The following is an 18,898-nucleotide window of genomic DNA, read 5'->3' as shown; positions in this document are numbered from 1 at the left end:
AAATATCTCAAAAGAAGAGCTCAGATGAACAATGTGCTACACATAAACCAATAGTTAGTGAGCACCAGAATGGTAGACGTGTTGAAGGGGAGCCTGTAAATCAAGGAACTACTACCATCAATAACAAGTTTGTGCAAGTTACAACAACTCCTGCCATTGATATAGCTTTTGGTATTGTGTTACTTGGTTTGCTGTATCATGGTCCAGTTAGGTTATAATACAGTTCATGTCAGGATTAAGTATGTTAATCCAGGAACTACCACCAGTATCAAGGTTGTGTCAAATGCCGCAAATTGTCTACTGTATATGTTGAAAGAAAAATGAATATTGACACAATTCAATTTTTACATGCGTGTGCTGTCGTACCAATTTGTATTCACAATAACAATACAAACAATAATACAATTGTTGTACAATTACAAAACTTAACATCCATTGCACTGTAAGAATTCAGAGTCTTTGTGGAGCTCTTTCAGCTTTGATTTGGTTTTCACGCATGAGTAAGTTTCATGTAAATGAATATGAAATCCAAATTTTAAATTTTATTATAAACAAATCATGTAAAACTAACAATATAATTTTAGTAAATAAAAATAATTCTCAGAAATATGATTTAAGTTTGTGATTTTTATGTCCCATGCATTTAGGATCATTTACAGATTCAAACTTTGTGTGTGTTCCCGACACCATTCCATTGGAAATAAGTCATAAGACTGTATGTGCATTCTGACCGTCTGTAAGGTAAGCTTATATGGTCGTGGTCACCCTTACTGCACGTGTGACATGATTTAAAGTTGCATTCGGTTTCTTTCAGTCCCGAAACAATAGAAATTTTTTGTGTGCCGGTCAGTTGAGGTCAGTTACTCGAATTCTTGTCATTTGATTGGAGAATTGTTGGTCATCTAAAATGACGTCTACGAGAGTGCATTTTTGAGGATGTAAGCACATCTTCTAAGTCTTAAGAGCGGTTGACTACAAATATCAACATAATGTGGCCAAATGCCAAAAAATGAATTTTCTTCATACTTTGGTAATTATTCACACTTTAGGTAAATATAACAAAACTGAAATATTTTTGAAAAAAAATTAATGGTTGCCATGGTAAAAGGTGTGATTTTGGCATGTGAATTTTGTCCTTATTTAGATATGGCACAGAATTTGTGAATTGTTTTTGTGAAATCTTTTTGTACTAATCTTGCTCTAATGTAAAACAAAAATTTACGTAAATCAATTATTGAATTTAGGAAATACCATTATTTTTCTTATGGGTGTTTTTCTTCAGGAATTTCATACATGGGAATTTGTGTATGTTTTTCAAAGAGCTGTAACTCTGATGGTAACGCTTTAAAGGCAACCAGGGTGCAGGCATGGTTGGTTGAAATGTTGCTCTTGCTATTTCCATTAAAATTATCGTGGGGCATCATGTAATTTCTGTGTAGTGTTTCAAAATAATAGTTGAAATTTGCATCTTCTCATGTTATTTGTAATATATAGAAATATGTTGTATAGCTTTTTCAGTCCAAAATGTTTTTTGTTGCTGTTAATATAGGCCTATATAGATATTAGTATCTAGACCCTGGGTTGTGTATTAGTAATTACTTGTTTTCCATAAATTCAAAATGGCTGCCATTTGAAAACTTTTCCCTAATTTTCTCTTTAACCACTAGGTTTTTGTAAAGAATGAAAGAAACACATACAAACATTATTCTTAAAATTCAGAATAACTAATTTAATTTTGCCTTTGGAGTCTAGGTCAATTAATACACTATATACAATTATTTTATATCTTAAACTTGAGTATTTTGAATAAGAATGTATTAGGTACAAATATAAATGTGGCCTTAAAGCTTTAAAATAACATTTTATCTGTGCTTTCTTCTGTAGATACAATGTTAAAGGTCAAATGCTTAAATGATCCCCACATATTTTTTTTTATTTTTGAATGTTACACTAGTTTGACAAAAAAATTGGTGGAAACGAAAAATTATTTAACCAAATACAATTTTTTTTTAAAGTAGTAAACTGGAAGCCCATTGTTTGAAATTCAATGGGTTTTATTTTTTATAAGCTAAATCATTATTTTTTAACTAACCTGATTAAAACTACAAAATGACTTTTCAATGTTTGATTTTAGTATTCTTTTCTATTTTTTTGCATAAAAAAGAAAGTGACTGTAAATTATAAAAGTAATATCCTTTATAGCATCCGATTAGATCATAGTTCAAGAATTTAGATTTTCACTTCGATGAAGTACATTGTGACTGAGTTGTTCCATCCAACCCAATATATTTATTGAAAAGACAACTTTAAAGAAGGGACACAGACCAATGCTATCAAGTTGTTTGATAGCCTTGCACACTAGACTAATGAAAGTGGTCTATTCTGTTGGCCAGAGGAAGATTAACAAGAATCAGGAATCATCCTGTGATTATAAGTTCTTGACATGGCCACAAGTTTGAGCATTGATGAAGTGAAGGGAAAAACGGGTTACAAGCAACAAAATACAGTACATGGGATATGAGAGGTCTACACTACGTACATATTTTGTCATCTATATCCAGTGAACACAAAAATCAATGTTAACATTACATATTTTTTTCATAGTAACATTTAATTCCTTCATAATATACAAAATAAATAATATAATACAAAATTCATGAAGAAAGATAGTTAAAACAATACAATTTTTTTCTCATCTTTAAAATGAATAAAACAATATCATGAAGGAGGCACCATTTCTAAAAAGCAAAAGCTTGTGTTGAAAGTGCCTGAACAAAAACAAAAAGTAACTAAAATCAAATTAGTAAATAATAGTAAATGGTATATAGGAATAAAGAAATTACCATAACGGAATATGAAAGGTGGGATTGTAACGCATTTCTAATTATTCCAATCAGTTCCACAGTTTTGGACAATTTTGGGGTAGGGACACAAATATCTGTAAGTGCAGTTTTCCATGCTCATAATTTTTGGTATCAATGTATAAAGCAATCTATATATTAATGCTACTAAATTGTTCGCGTATTTTACATATCTCCTCCAAAACCACTGAACGGTACATGCTCACATTTGGCACACTGATGTTTATTGATGGGCCGCACACGATAGGCTATGCCACTTTCCTGAATTTTAAGGATAAACACTATTAAGCTATGCCAACCAAAAGAGAATGTAATTTGCATAATCAGGTGGTGTGTCAAAATATGAACTATGTCCGGTTTTTTATTCTTTAAAAAAAATTGTATTTCCACAAACATGCAAGTGCAAGTAAACAAAATAAAAATTAGACAACAGTTTTCTAATACAAAATATAATTATAGACATAATGATACTATACTAAAAATATGTGCCATACCTTGGCAACCATTAGTCAATTTGATATTGAAAAATTACACACCAGGGTCAAAAATATGGTAGAGATTTATATAATTGCTGTTATACAGTGAATGATCCCATCTCCATACCTTTCGTCCTGTTTAGTAAGTCTGTCAATCATAAAAAGGTGATATTGGCCATTAATCAAATTCTGTAAGTCTAATTTCTACAAATGATCTCATTTGCATTAGGCAAGTCAATAGCCAAGTCATTTACTAAATTCAGAGATACCATAATAATAACAAACATCATTTATTGTTTTGGTACCATAGTCAATTGCCTATGTTGAAACCAACCAATTTACCTTAACATTATATAATAAGTTTACTTGTGACTCACGTTGAGATTTAAAAGAAAATAGACAACAAAAATACAATACAAAAAAGATTGTATATCATTTATTAAAATAGAATATGAAATATGTATTTATGCAGTAACTCTAACTCTACTAATTTGGCTTTAGTAAATGTACTGTTAGCAAGTTTGCTTAGAGAGCTTATTAAACCTTTCTAAATCATCGGCTGTGATTAATACATAAAACACCAAATTTTACTTTATCTTTACAAGATAAGTTTAAAAGTTTAGTCAGGTCAATAAGCTATACCAATGAAACATTTAAATCTTTGACTATTTAATTCTGAATGTTAATGTTTTAGCACAAAATCCCCTTTTACAGTTTCCTGACACATGATGATAAATAACATTACTATAAAATAATTAAGAATAAATAACACAAATAGTAATAAAACAGTATTTGCCTGCTCAAATGGCAGTTGTAAGCTCTGTCTACACTATCAAATTAGTTTGACAAAAATGTGTGATGTGTCCAAATATGGTAGTGATGTGCCCAACTATGGTAGTGATGTTCCCAAATATGGAAGTGATATGACATCATCATGTCCATAAAATTGCACATCACATTGTTTTGTCACATAAAGTTTGATGTATTTTCAATGTATTCTCAATATATTTTTACCCTTTTCTAAAAATTCTGGGTTGATGCCAGTTATTGTGGGAGAATATTTACGTGACCTACAATTTGTGGATTTAAGGTAAGATATCTCTCAAATTGACTTACACATTATTTTTTTTGGGATTGGTCCAAGCAGCTCAGCAAACTTCTCTCTTTCTGATTCATCTACCAATTTGGATTTGCTCTCTAAATAAAATGTTACATCCCAAATGGTTGGTTGTTCCAATTGATAACAAGCTGTAACTCTATTCAACTCACTTGGGTTAAACTGTTCCAATGCCTTACACAATCTTTTTCTATATGGGGACAACTTCTGTTGATTACTAATTTGTACATTGTTGTCATTCATATACTGTGTTACGAGATCTTTAGCATGTTTAATTTCTGATAGTGTTGCCACTTCAAGCAGAAGGTTGATGTCGGTTGGTTTGATCTTTCCTTTATCAGTGAGTTCATTAAAATAATCATTTGCTTTGTAATCTTTATTTCCAAGGACTTGTAAATCTACTTCATCAAAGAGACAACATCTCAAAAATAAGAATTTTCTCGTATTCTTCATAAAGACTTCACTGAGATCATAATTCAACTTGTTTAACTTGTCTTCAAGTGAATTTGGACTTGTTTCTGTAATAAAGAATTATTTTTAATGAATACAATTCACCATATTAATCATAGGCCAGTTTCCTTTTGTTTAGTTGCATTGAGAAAAGGAATAAATCAGGCTCTATGTTAACACAGTTGGGCTTGATATGGAAAATAATTTAAAGCAAAACCAGTAATTAATGATGACGGTTTCCATATTTTTTTGTATAATTTTAAGGCCTCAACTTTTGAATTTCTTTATTCTTTATTTCAAACCAACAGTGTAAAAAAATAAAATAACTAAACTATGAAATATGAGCCAATATAAATATATACAAAAATGTAAAAAAGAAAATTTAAATAATTTCATTAATAATACATTTAAATTGAGAAAAATTACAGTTAAAAATATCTAAAGAATTATTTTTTAAAAGACATGAATTGTACAATGACGAGAGTCTACAGAAAATACCATTTTTACAAACATTGACACAAGAAAATTTAACAAGAAGAAAGGGTTTACCACGAAGATTACAAACAGGAACATTAAAATAAAACAACGAAACAAGATTACAATCAAACTAGAAGTAAGAAATACAGGAAGTGCAAATCCTGTCTTGCTCTCCTAGATGTCGGGGAAACAATAGGAGGCAGGTTGGCTGATGGGCCGACAAAGTGCAAGAACTTGTTATGGGTCCGATCTATTCTGGAGGCTTGAGAAGCAGAGAGTGAGTTGTAAATAATTGAACAGAAATTGAAAGATGGTTGGACGAGGGAATTAAATTAATATTAAATAAAAGTGTTTTCATCATATTCATAAATTATTTAGTTTGACTTAATATATTTCAAATGATCAGTCTTTAGAAGTATACACACAATCTGTTTTCAAGGATGTTTTAGTTATTATTTCGACCACTTTTCCTACGTAGAAAAGTTTTGTCTACTATTTGAAAATTGTTATTATAGTATTCAAATTAATAATATCAAAGAAAATAATGTTGATAATTTGATGTTTCTGAAAGTTAGAACAAACATTAGCATGATTCCATTCTGATTTGTTCGGCTTTGATTATTTTAAAGAATTAGCTAACCTGTGGTGGATTTTGCTGTAATATATTTAACTTCATACAATTTAAACTATCTTGTCATTCATATACAGCAATTTTAACTTTCTTACAAAAAATGTGTTTTTAATTATGTTTTAAATATGTTTGAATGTCTTATTTGGCTTCTCGACTGTTATTTTAGGTAATCCTGCCTCATTGATTTACATTTGTTCTGTTTTCATGTTTGTATTTGTTCAAATGAAATAAATGATATGATATCTTTAATGTTTCTCTCTTAGCAGTAGTTTTATTATAGCTGGTACTACATAAGTGGTTGTAGCACTGCCCTAATGATCTAATGTTACTCACCTATACCTGTCCCTAATGATCTAATGTTACTCACCTATACCTGTCCCTAATGATCTAATGTTACTCACCTATACCTGTCCCTAATGATCTAATGTTACTCACCTATACCTGTCCCTAGTGATCTAATGTTACTCACCTATACCTGTCCCTAATGATCTAATGTTACTCACCTATACCTGTCCCTAATGATCTAATGTTAGTCACCTATACCTGTCCCTAATGATCTAATGTTACTCACCTATACCTGTCCCTAATGATCTAATGTTACTCACCTATACATGTCCCTAATGATCTAATGTTACTCACCTATACCTGTCCCTAATGATCTAATGTTACTCACCTATACCTGTCCCTAATGATCTAATGTTACTCACCTATACCTGTCCCTAATGATCTAATGTTACTCACCTATACCTGTCCCTAATGATCTAATGTTACTCACCTATACCTGTCCCTAATGAGCTTGCAGCCAAAGGAGCAGCAATAGGTGCATCTATGCAAAATAAACATATACATTAGTCATAATCAAGAATACCAGTATTAAATCAACTATTCTACTAATGACACCAAGATGTTATGCTATTATGTATATTCATGTATTTTCAGACAAACTGTCCATATGATACATAATGATCTAATGATAACCACTAACCTGTCTCTAATGAGCTTGTAGACAGAGGAGTAGCAGTCTGTGTATCTATGCAAAATAAACATTACAGTATTTATAATAACAAAAACAGTATCACGTACAATTTATGCAATACAGATTTTAAAGTTAGTTTTTATTAAATAAACCATTCTTTTAACACAAGGATACACTGTTTTATTATGTATTTTGTGTCATGAAATTTGTCTCACTAAATAGAGTAGAACATTTGCGATTTAATACTTTGTTAAAACTGTCACTGTTGTCATAGTCGACTGAAATAGTAAAGTACATGTAACGATACACCACTACGACGTTTATATTTTTTTGTGGGAAAATTAGCTTGTGTGTCAGTGTTAGTTAAAACTTGTATGTTTTTGTTAATCTCAGATAACATAAAAATTTAGGCCTAAAATAATAGCTCACACAGTTTTGTTTAAAAACAGATATTTCCATTTCCCCGCACGTGGGTGATTGGGCATATCCATTGTGGCTGAGTAGAGGCAGTTGCTATACTAATTAAATTATCAGTTATTTGTTTCCAGGTACGTTGTAATACTATATCATACATTAAGGTAATCAATTGTTGTATTTAGTCATGATAATGAATAGTAGTATTGTATTAAATGTGTTATGCTCATATATGTAGTTATAATTGATGGTAAAATGACTCGCCGATAAGTGTGCAAGTTCGGATTCCAATATGGCGACCAATGTTGTGGTCATATGTAGTTGTGAATAGTATGATGTTAAGAACCTGGTTTTACATGTTTATTAATAGATTGGGCTGAATGGAATGTAGCAGGGCCGTAGCCAGGATCGGTCAAGGGGGGGTTCGGACACTAAATATTTGGGTCAACCCCCCCCCCCTGGGGGTGGGGCCTGATGCGAAGCGAATTTTGTTAAATGACACCCCTAGATGGCCGGAAAAGACACTCTCGTGCAGCATGCTACCAATGAGCAAAAAGATCGTACTTTTTTCCTCCTTTTCAAACACGTCGATAATTTAAAGGACGATAACTATTTGTTGCCGTATGTTAGATGCGCGTGCTCTGTGCGGAACCGCCGATTGTTTGATCATTTACTCCGTATTTTGTTTTGCGTTCAAGTTCAATGCGAACGTACATCTAGGAGCAGCCCCGAAAAAAGAACACTGGTTGAAGGCAAATGCTATTTGCTAGCTCTATCTATAATATTTATTTACAGCAATTTGTTGAGGAATATAAATATTTAAATAGGTGATATTGATACATTTTAGTACGTATCGGCTGGTGGTCTAGAAAAAAATAATCGGATGCCATAATGTGAACTACAGTACTTGATACCATAGATATTATAGTGTAAAATTTTAATATTCACTATAATCCTCTATGATACATTATACTTCATAGTCACACATAAATACTGATGTACGTCGGAAGGCTATATACTTTATGCATGCTGCCTGACTGCCAGTGATCTAAACAATTATAGGTACGCAGTTGTCTGGCGGTGTCCTTTGTACGAATCGTTCGTGCCCCAGTTCGCTATGAGACGCGTCAATATCATGTTACATGCAGGGACCAAACATTTATTTTTCAGGTTAAAATCGGCAATTCATTTGCAGCTTTTAGAAATTTACAGACACGTATCGCTAGTTGACGCTCATACAGAGAAGAAGGTTCACGAACAAGTTTACGAATTTTTCAATTTACAAACAATTTTTTGTACTGTGGGGCACGTATTTGGAGGAGTTTTGGAGATGAGGGTGAGGTATTGGGCATGTCGGGGATGGGGGTTCGCAGTCGGTTAAGGGGGGTTCGCTGTAAAGGGGGGTTCGCCCGAACCATAAAAACCCCCCTGGCTACGGGCCTGTGTAGGCTGACTAAAGATGGGTATGCACCTCCAAAATTCACATCGTTTAATCCAGGTATAGATGTGGTTATCACTTGTTATATATAATAGACAATAATGTAATACTGATGTGATGTGTATCTGTACTAAAGATAACATAATGAGTATAACAATGGTTAGCAATTGTTCATATGTCGATTATTATTATGTATGTTTGTCTGTTGTATTTATAGGGGTTTCTTCCAAGAGATGGCTGATGGTAGTTTATGTGATAAATGCCAGTGAATATGAATGTGAATATGAATAAATGAAATACGGATGGAAATCAATGCTGCCTTCATATGATTGTGTCCGACTGATCTCGAACTACCACACCTAGCCAACACATTTTTCATGATTTTTGTTTAAATTCCATTTAGAATTTGCTGAACTTGAGACACGATGATGATTTTTAGAAATACTTTATTTAAAATGCTCGTTTAATTTGGAGTAAGTGTTAAAACTGTCATCCTGTGTTATATGTCATCCTTATATTAATACAAAAAACAATTGTAAATCTGACAGAATCTACAATGAAAATGTATTGTATAACAAAACAACAAAATATTATATGTTACTACTTAAATTAAATATAAGTAACTCGAAAAACAAAGATAATAGGTGTAGTAAGAAATATATATGGAACATTAAGTTTGGTGAAGATTTTAGTGACTATACTACCTATTTAGAAAGGGGTTTTAAAGAATGGGATGCAAATAGGTTTGATAATGTTAATGACTTATGGAATTCCTGGAAGTCTATTGTAATTAAATGTGCAGAAAAAGGCATTGGTAAAAAATGTGTTGGAGGAAAATCTAAACCAACGGGTTTGATAAGGAAGTTGCAAATGCAATAGAAAGAAAGCAACACAAATTCATAGAAATTATGTTAAAAGAAAAGACAAAGATGCTGCAACATGTGACTTCCTTTGGCAGAATTACCAATAAAAGCGGTTGTTTGCTAAGAATTTGATAAAACAAAAGATATTAGAAATGAGGGTAGATAAATCAATTGTTATTGCAAACAAAGGAGGTAAAAATTGTAAGGAATTCTGGCAAACAATTAGGGGGTCAAAGTTTAACAAACAAAATACTGATTTTGTTCCAGGGTCGGAACAAGTTGTTACTAGCGTTGAAGAAAAAGCCAAAACATTAAGAAACTATTGGGAATCGCTAAGTAATTCTAAAAATAATACATTCAATAATAATGTATACATGACTGAGAACTGTATACAAAACATTAGAAACAAGTCTTGTTCAGAGATGAGGATGAGGCTACAGATCCTCTATGTGATATTTCTATTGATATTGAAAGTATAAAATATGTATTAAGTATTTGCAAAAAAATTTTAAATCTCCAGGGAAAGATAACATTACTAATGAACTTTAAAAAAATGGTGGTCATATTATGGTAAAATCTCTGTTAGATTTATTTAATAGAATCATCCTTTTTGAACACCCACCAGAAGACTGGAATTTAAGTTTAATTATTCCAATCTTTAAACATGGTGATAAGAGAGATTTGAACAATTATCGTGGAATCTCTCTTACATCTTGTGTATCAAAATTATTTAATAGAGTAATTGCTATGAATGTATCAAACTATTTGGAAAGTGATAATGAATTGACGGAAGTCCAGGGTGGTTTCAGGAAAGATCATAGGTGTGAGGACCATTTGTAATTAAAAGTATAACTGCTTTAAGAAAAAAAGAAGGAAAAAACACCTATCTAGCTTTCCTGGACTTCCGAAAGGCATTTGATTCCGTTTGGAGATGGGCTCCTGAAAGCCATATGGAATATAGGAATAAGAGGGCGTTTGTGGAGAATTATTGATAACATGTGTGCAAATATCAAAGGGAAAGTAAAATTTGGGGATACTGTAACTAATGAATTTTCAATTGAACAAAGAGTTAGACAGGGATGTGTGCTATCTCCTATTCTGTTTTGTATATTTATCAATGAGCTCACAAAAATTCTAAAATTAAATGATATAGGAGTTCATATTAATAACGTATGGCAAGGAGCCCTTTTCTGGGCAGATGATATTGTGCTATTAGCTGAAAATGAGCAATAAATGACTCACATGTTACAACTAACTGCAAAATTTGCCATTGATTGGAAAATGCTATTTAACCCAACTAAATCAAATGTACTTGTTGTAGGTAAGAAAATAGATAAACAAAAGTTATGGAAATTAGGAGACCAGTCGATAACTGAGTGTGAAACGTATAAATATCTAGGTGTAATGATATCAAGAGGTGCAAATGACCATAGCCATGTAGAATATTATTATACAAAAATGTAACCGACTCATAGGCTATATAAAAGCCATAATTGGTAATTTAAACAATTTTAATAGAGTATATTATGGTGATATCCTCTGGCGAACAATTGCACTTCCATCAATAAATTATGATAGTACTATTTGGGTTGGTAGCAAAAGTGATTGTGAAAGAATTGAAAGACTACAATTACAAATGGCAAGGTTTATCCTTAAGGCCTCTAGGAATACCCCTTGTGCTACTCTTTATGGGGAACTTGGGTGGTCAAAAATCTCATATATTCAAAATGTAAATAGAATTAATTATATGGAAAGAATTTTAAGGATGAAAGATGAACGTTGGCATAGGATATTACTGAAAACACTAGTTAAATTGACAGAGAACTTTAATGATCTATCATTTAAAATTCCATTGTGTTCGAAATATCATTGATAATTGTGGTACACATGATATTTTTTCTGATATTCGAAATGGTAATGATAACTTTGATGCCAACTGGGCTTCCAATACAAAAATAATTATGAAAATCTAGCTCTCTCGTATTGGGTTGAGACGGTAAATGTAAAACGTCAATTGAACATTATATGTATATAAAAAATGAACCAAAACATGAACAGTATCTACTTGATAAAATTGACTTTGAAGGAGAATCGTTAAAATTTAAGCTGCGATCAAACACCCTTCCCCTTGAAAGAAAAACATCTAAATGGTCAAATGACCCTAATGCTAATGGTTGTTGTAAATTGTGCAACAGAAATGAAGAAGAAACCATTATGCACTTTCTCCTAACATGTACCACTCTAGAAGAAGAGAAAAAAAAACCAAATCGCTAAATTCCAACAAGAACTTTTGGAATCTAATCTTTTTTATCTCTTTGATTATTTTCAAAATTTAGATTTATTAAAAAAAAAACTTCTTATTCTAGGCAATGTCCATGATTTATTTGATAATATTATTAAGACTTCAATCGACAAATTTTGTAAATCATTGGCTAAATCTTTATGGAAGAAACGTTGTGCTCTTTTAAACTTGTAATGTCAATGCTGTTGTGTTTTGAATTGCTTTTCAACTTTTGTGTGATTTCTGTTTAGTAATCTTTGTCTTTTTATTTTATTTATTATGCCTTAGTGTTGAGTATTACACACACTGTTATACTCTTTGTTTTGATTCATACCATGAAATTAATTTTATTATTTATTCTGTGTGTATCTAAACATTTTTATTTATTTTTATTCCTCTTAAGTTTGTTTTATTTATTTATTTTGATTTAAAGTATTTACTTATTTGTTTTTGTTTTTGTAAGAGTTATGTTTTGTATTTCATTCATTCATTTTGATTTATTTTTAAGTTAATAATTTTATTTATTCTTGTATGTTATTATTTGGACGCACCTTTATCATCAAAGTGTGCCACTGTTGTAAAAGTGAAGTTTCCAATAAATTATTATTATTATTATTATTATTATCTAGTGCGAGTAGATAAAGAGGCTACAAAAACATAGAGATTTAAAATGGTGTATGTCAGTTGTTTGTTGCCTTCCATATCTACATGATCCATCAGATGCTATATATTGTACAATAAGTAGTTTAGTCTAGTGGGTAGATAAAGAAACATAGAGATATGATTCGGCAAAAAAGTGTGTTTGTGACAGTTACTCTTTTTGTCATGATATTCATTTTAATCAGACAGAAAACTCATAAGCTGTATTAGTACATGTATGTAAAGTATTCCTTAATAGTTTCATTATTGTTGGTATTATTACAGCTCATTGTTTATATATCAATCATCTACTATTTCTATGCATAGAACTTGTAGCCTTTTAAGGAGACCACGATCATCAAACCATTTTGCAAAGTCTGCAATTAACTGTTTGAAATTATCCTCTGACAATCTAAATCTAAATCGTTGAAGAGAAGTTTCTTTTTTTTTCAAATTATGATATAAATTTAGGATAAATAGCATAATTATCATAGTTGTTGATAATCATTGTGTGAATATGTCTGTATGTATGAATATAAATTCCTAAAACACCATAACTTTCCAGAAATCAGATCAAAATTTATATTGCTGCATAGGGAATAATTAATATCCCCAAAACACAGACATGGTAGTTGAAAGAGATTAATACAGAATCTGCTTAGTTGTTATCCTTATGTGTTACCAACTTTATATTACATTTAACTTCACATAATGTATCTATCCTTCACGTTTCTTGATGTAGTTCACAACAGTAGTTTCATCATAGTTGTGAAGCATTTTCTCACCTTAGCTGGTACTAATTACATATGAGCAATTTGTTATTTCTACATTTAGCTTTGCCATTTCAACATTAGCTAATATTTTCTACATTAGTGGTTGTAACACTACCCTATCCAAGGATCTCTAATGATCTAATGATAATCAACTAACCTGTTCGTAATGAGCTTGTAGCTAGAGGAGTAGTTGTCTGTGTTTCTATACAAAATAAACATATACATATAAAGAATACAGTATCACAATAATCATGTTAGAAAAACACTATCGCTTTTTGATGATGAACAACTCTAAAATGTATATATAAAATGTATATTTAAAATGTTTTTTTTACTTTATATCTATTATGTTGTGTTTATTGTTTTATGTTTTTTTATGTAAAAGGGTCCTGCGAAAACAGGAGTGTAAACTTCTTTATGCAGGATCCTTGCCATCAATTATTCTATGAAACTACAGTATACTATAAAGGATGAGTAAATAAATGTGAATTGAATTCAATACACTGTTCTGTTAATAACACTAAGATGCACTGTTTTATGATTCCGTATCCTATTCATATATTTTTCATTTGACAACTTTCCATATGATACATAATGGTCTCTAAGGATAGCCAAATAACAATAATGAGTCTAGTGAGATGTCAGTTGTTTGTTGCCTTCCATATCTACATGATGCATCATATGCTATCTATTGTACATTAATGAGTCTAGTCTAGTGAGAGTAGATAAAGAGGTTACAAAAACATGGAGATTTAAAATAGTGTATGTCAGTTGTTTGTTGCCTTCCATATCTACATGATCCATCAGATGCTATCTATTGTACATTAATGAGTCTAGTCTAGTGGGTAGATAAAGAGGCTACAAAAACATAGAGATTTAAAATGGTGTATGTCAGTTGTTTGTTGCCTTCCATATCTACATGATGCATCATATGCTAACTATTGTACATTAATGAGTCTAGTCTAGTGGGTAGATAAAGAGGCTACAAAAACATAGAGATATGGTTTGCAAAAAAATGGTTAAGACTTATGACAGTTATACTTTTTGTCATGATATTCATTTATAATCGGACAGTAAACTTTGATGGGAAAAACCATTCATTAAATGAGTGGCTTCAAATAATTAGCATAATTATCATAGTTGTTGATAATCATTGTTTGAATATGTCTGATGTATGAATATAAATTCCTAAAACACCATAATTATATTGCTGCATAGGGAATAATTAATATCCTCAAAAAACAGATATGGTAGTTGAAAGTGATTAATACAGAATCTCCTTAGTTGTTATCCTTATGTATTACCAACTTTATATTACATTTAACTTCAGGTTTCTTGATGTAGTTCACAACAGTAGTTGTGAAGCATTTTCTCACCTTAGCTGGTACTAATTACATATGAGCAATTTGTTATTTCTACATTTAGCTATTGCCATTTCAACATTAGCTAATATTTTCTACATTAGTGGTTGTAACACTACCCTATCCAAGGATCTCTAATGATAATCAACTAACCTGTTCGTAATGAGCTTGTAGCCAGAGGAGTAGTAGTTAGTGTATCTATACAAAATAAAAGATATACATAGTCATAACAAAAACAGTATCACAATTTATTCAATACACATTTAAAAGTTAGTTTTTATTAAATAAACTATTCTGTTAACAACACTAGGATACACTGTTTTATGCAATTCAAATTGGACCTTATTCATGTTTTTTTGAAATCATGAGATTTGTCAGAAACCACCATCTTTGACATTTTCCTTATTAAAAATTGTTTAAAATACTAACATTTTCCAAACTTTACATATCAAGTACCATATAACATATTTTTAACTGTTGATGTTTCTACATTAGCTGATGTTTTCTGAATTAGCTATTGCCATTTTTAAATTGTATGTAATGTATAATGTAATTTATAATTAACAAATGTTATCAATCAACTGACCTGATGATAATGATGATATTATAGCCACAGGAGTAGTAGTATCATCTGGTGTATCAATCAACTGACCTGATGATAATGATGAGATTATAGCCACAGGAGTAGTAGTATCATCTGGTGTATCAATCAACTGACCTGATGATAATGATGAGATTATAGCCACAGGAGTAGTAGTATCATCTGGTGTATCAATCAACTGACCTGATGATAATGATGAGCTTATAGCCAGAGGAGTAGTAGTATCATCTGGTGTATCAATCAACTGACCTGATGGTAATGATGAGCTTATAGCCAGAGGAGTAGTAGTAGCATCTGGTGTATCTATGCAAACAAAAGATATCTATCAGTACATGTATTCTTGGAAAAGAAATTATTAAATTAAATATTTATTTTAAAGTTATGCAGGCCTTCCAGAATAAATACTGCAGATAGATAAATCCTTATTGTGAGAAGAAAGATTTCTGCAGGGAAAACAATAGATTTACATGACGCCTCAAGTTATTTGGGATAAATGTTTAGCTAATTAGCCTAAACCTGTTTTATTTTTTAAAAAATGTTAAAAACCCCAAATGCCAATTAGTCAACTGATTTTCATTAGGTTGTAAATAATAAGAATAAATGTTATCTATTATTCAAAGGGCCTTTGCAGATATTTCTAGACACATCTTTGTATATTGTATTGATGTGGTATGAAAAAAAAACAAACAAACACACACATGTTCCTATGTCATTAAAACAAACTAATAATATTGCTATTGAAGAAAATGTTGATGATAATTCAAAATTTCAATTACCTTCCGAAAATAGGCTCTTTAAACGAGTTGTATCCATGAGCTTATCGCCACATTTAACACCATCGAAATCTTGTTCCAAGCATCGTTTAAGACCATGTAAATGAGGCTTCTCTGCTGGATTACAAGCAGTACACAACACACATAGATTGTAGCCAACTGTTTCACTTGTGACAAGCACATTTTGTAGTTGATGCTTCAAATATCCTAACACCTACAACAAAATGAAGAACTTAATTTAAAAATATTCTTTCATTACATTCTAGTACTGTTTTGTTGAAAATGTTAACACATATTATCCTTACCTCTATGCAGAAGCTTCGATGTGGTTCATTTTTTGGGCCTGTAGTATTGCCATCAACTTTAATTAGATGAGATATTTCAAGCTGATAAGAAAAGTTTACTAAAAAAAGTTAATAAATGCAGAAAGGTTTCATTGGATTATTACAATTATCTTTTGTAGGTTCATGTTCAACATTCATTCATAAACATTTTAATTCAGTAAAAGTGGCAAAATTAGTTCAAAATGTTATGTTTGATCTTCTGTTCTAATATATTTATTTGAAACTAAATACATAAATAATGTCTGTACCTTTAATGCATGCCTGTTTTCAATTTTCACTGTGCCTAAATTAACCCCATGATCCTTAAAGTCAAATTCACTGCGATTTTGAAACACAACTGGTTCACCAGGTCTACCTTTGACCTCCATCAAGTCAAGAAATGCAACAACCAATGTATTGTATACAGCATTGGGAAGAAAGTCCGTAGGTGTAAGATAGATCGATACCATATTTTCCTCGTCCGTTTTAACTTCAAGACTCTCTTTCTTGGTTTGCATCCGAGATGGAACCAAGAATACCCGGTTACTTTCAGGTACCTGCGGATGTAAGCAAAGTGTTGTAAATATAAGTATAACATTTAAGCTAATTTAAGTAATAGCCAATCTAAAATAAGATGTTTAACTTACCTCTGATTTCTCAAAGAGCAAACCAAATGTCTTCATCTCTTCAGTAAAGATTTCAAAGCGATGTGGATCTTCCTCTAATTCATGTTTCCATAAATACCGTAGCAGTCTTTCCTCCAGCATTCCTTCCTCATCAAGCCTTTTCTACAGCACACTCATTTGCTTCTATATTAAAAAAAACAGTTTATTCTTACTTTACACAGTACAATCACATGATCAATACAATTATACTGTTTCACATCAAGTTACTAAGAACAGATTATTAACATCACCTATACATCCACATGATGACAATTTAATATCATAATAAAATACATTATCTACCTACCACTTTAATAGACGGTTTAACTACCGTGATCACTTTTGTCACCATTTGAATCATCATTTTAAGATCTGTTATCACAGTGTTTTTCAGTTTTTTGTTAGAATTCGAATGCAAAATGATCCCAATGTCATTCATATACTCTATGGCAGTGGCGAGCCTCTCTTTGGATATTTCACATTTAGTGCCAAGCCTGGAAACCTAATACAGAATTTAATTTAAATAAATAACTTAACTCAGTACATTACTTGTAGAGCCTGGAGAAAATCTAATGGAAAATTCAATGATAGGCCAGGACGCGTAATTTTTTTTTTCAGGACGAACGTGGGCAATTTACATAAATGGGCGTGGCTTATTATGTTATTGTTTTTTTAATAGTTGAGAGAGATTATTTAGAGGGTTAGGTTTAGTATATTTAGGAAGTAGATCAGCTATCTTGCAATTCTTTATAGAATTATTATTAGTATATGAATTATTTATGATTTCTGCCCACATTCGTCCTGAAAAAAAAAAAAACTCCGCCAGGACTATAAATATTACTAGTGTCTGTAGGAATAAAAACAAAGTAACAATAAATAATATTATTATATAATTACATTGGAATCCACAATCAAAACTTTACCTCCTCAAACGTAATACACAATTTTGTTTCACCAATTCTTTGCAAACTTTCCTGTAAATTAACCCACTTTACTGGAACTTCTCTCACCATTTCCTTCATGTATCTACCAACGTTTCGCTTAAGTTTTGTAATACCTTCAGGTGATTTCATGGTGTTATCAACCATGTACATTTCACGATCTACATGGTGAGCATATGGCATTCCTTCCATTTTATCAAACATTTTCTTGTACATCTTCATAACCTTTAATTAATAAATGCATTCATATTGCTACTATCGCTGATAACTCATCACAATGATTACTGATCACGCTAATACTGTATACTGTATTATCTATATTGTATTTTTCATTTGTATGTATACTTGTATAATGTAAAGAGGGACTACAGCGACAAGCCCATCGGGCCTTTTGTAGTCTCTCGACTATAGTATATTAGGCCTATATGCCAACCATTGTTAATGTTATGCTATGATATTGTCAATAAATGTTTCTAGAATGAATGAATGAATTTAATATTTTTACTTTGTATTCAATGTGTGTGGTAAATAAAAAACAAACAAGTTTAAAAAGGCCATTTAATAGACTATAAATACAATTTAGCTCAATTTGAAGCGATTTTGAATTTTGATGGCCATCTTGGACTTTATGTGTTTATATGTTAAATTACAAAATACATTCTGAGGATGACATACCCAATCAATTTTCTGAAAGAGCATTTAATAGGCATTATAAATACAATTTATATCAAACGGGCAGTCATTTTGGATTTTTGTCGCGATCTTGGATTTTGTTTGCGCCTCCAGGCATATTTTCAAGCTAAGTGTTGACAATAATATATCCATTGAGAATACTCAC

At 31.2% G+C, this 18,898-nt stretch overlaps 1 protein-coding gene across 1 annotated transcript; it reads right to left on the bottom strand.

Moving 5' to 3' along the window:
• Positions 1–2,178: 2,178 nt before the first annotated feature.
• On the bottom strand, positions 2,179–17,483 carry LOC140044143 (uncharacterized). Its single transcript, XM_072088622.1, has 10 exons — positions 17,427–17,483; positions 17,102–17,242; positions 16,724–17,011; positions 16,437–16,517; positions 16,135–16,345; positions 15,344–15,661; positions 14,911–14,955; positions 6,998–7,042; positions 6,788–6,838; positions 2,179–4,972 (listed from the first exon to the last, which is right to left on the bottom strand). The coding sequence occupies exons 1-10, from the start codon at positions 17,481–17,483 to the stop codon at positions 4,440–4,442; spliced, it is 1,770 nt and encodes a 589-aa protein (XP_071944723.1). The 3' UTR covers positions 2,179–4,439.
• Positions 17,484–18,898: the final 1,415 nt, after the last annotated feature.

The sequence above is a fragment of the Antedon mediterranea genome, chromosome 3 (genome assembly GCF_964355755.1).
Source record: "Antedon mediterranea chromosome 3, ecAntMedi1.1, whole genome shotgun sequence".
NCBI classification, from domain to species: Eukaryota; Metazoa; Echinodermata; class Crinoidea; order Comatulida; family Antedonidae; genus Antedon; species Antedon mediterranea.
The sequence above is the reverse complement of the archived record's forward strand: the minus strand, read 5'-3'. Positions and strand labels throughout refer to the sequence as shown.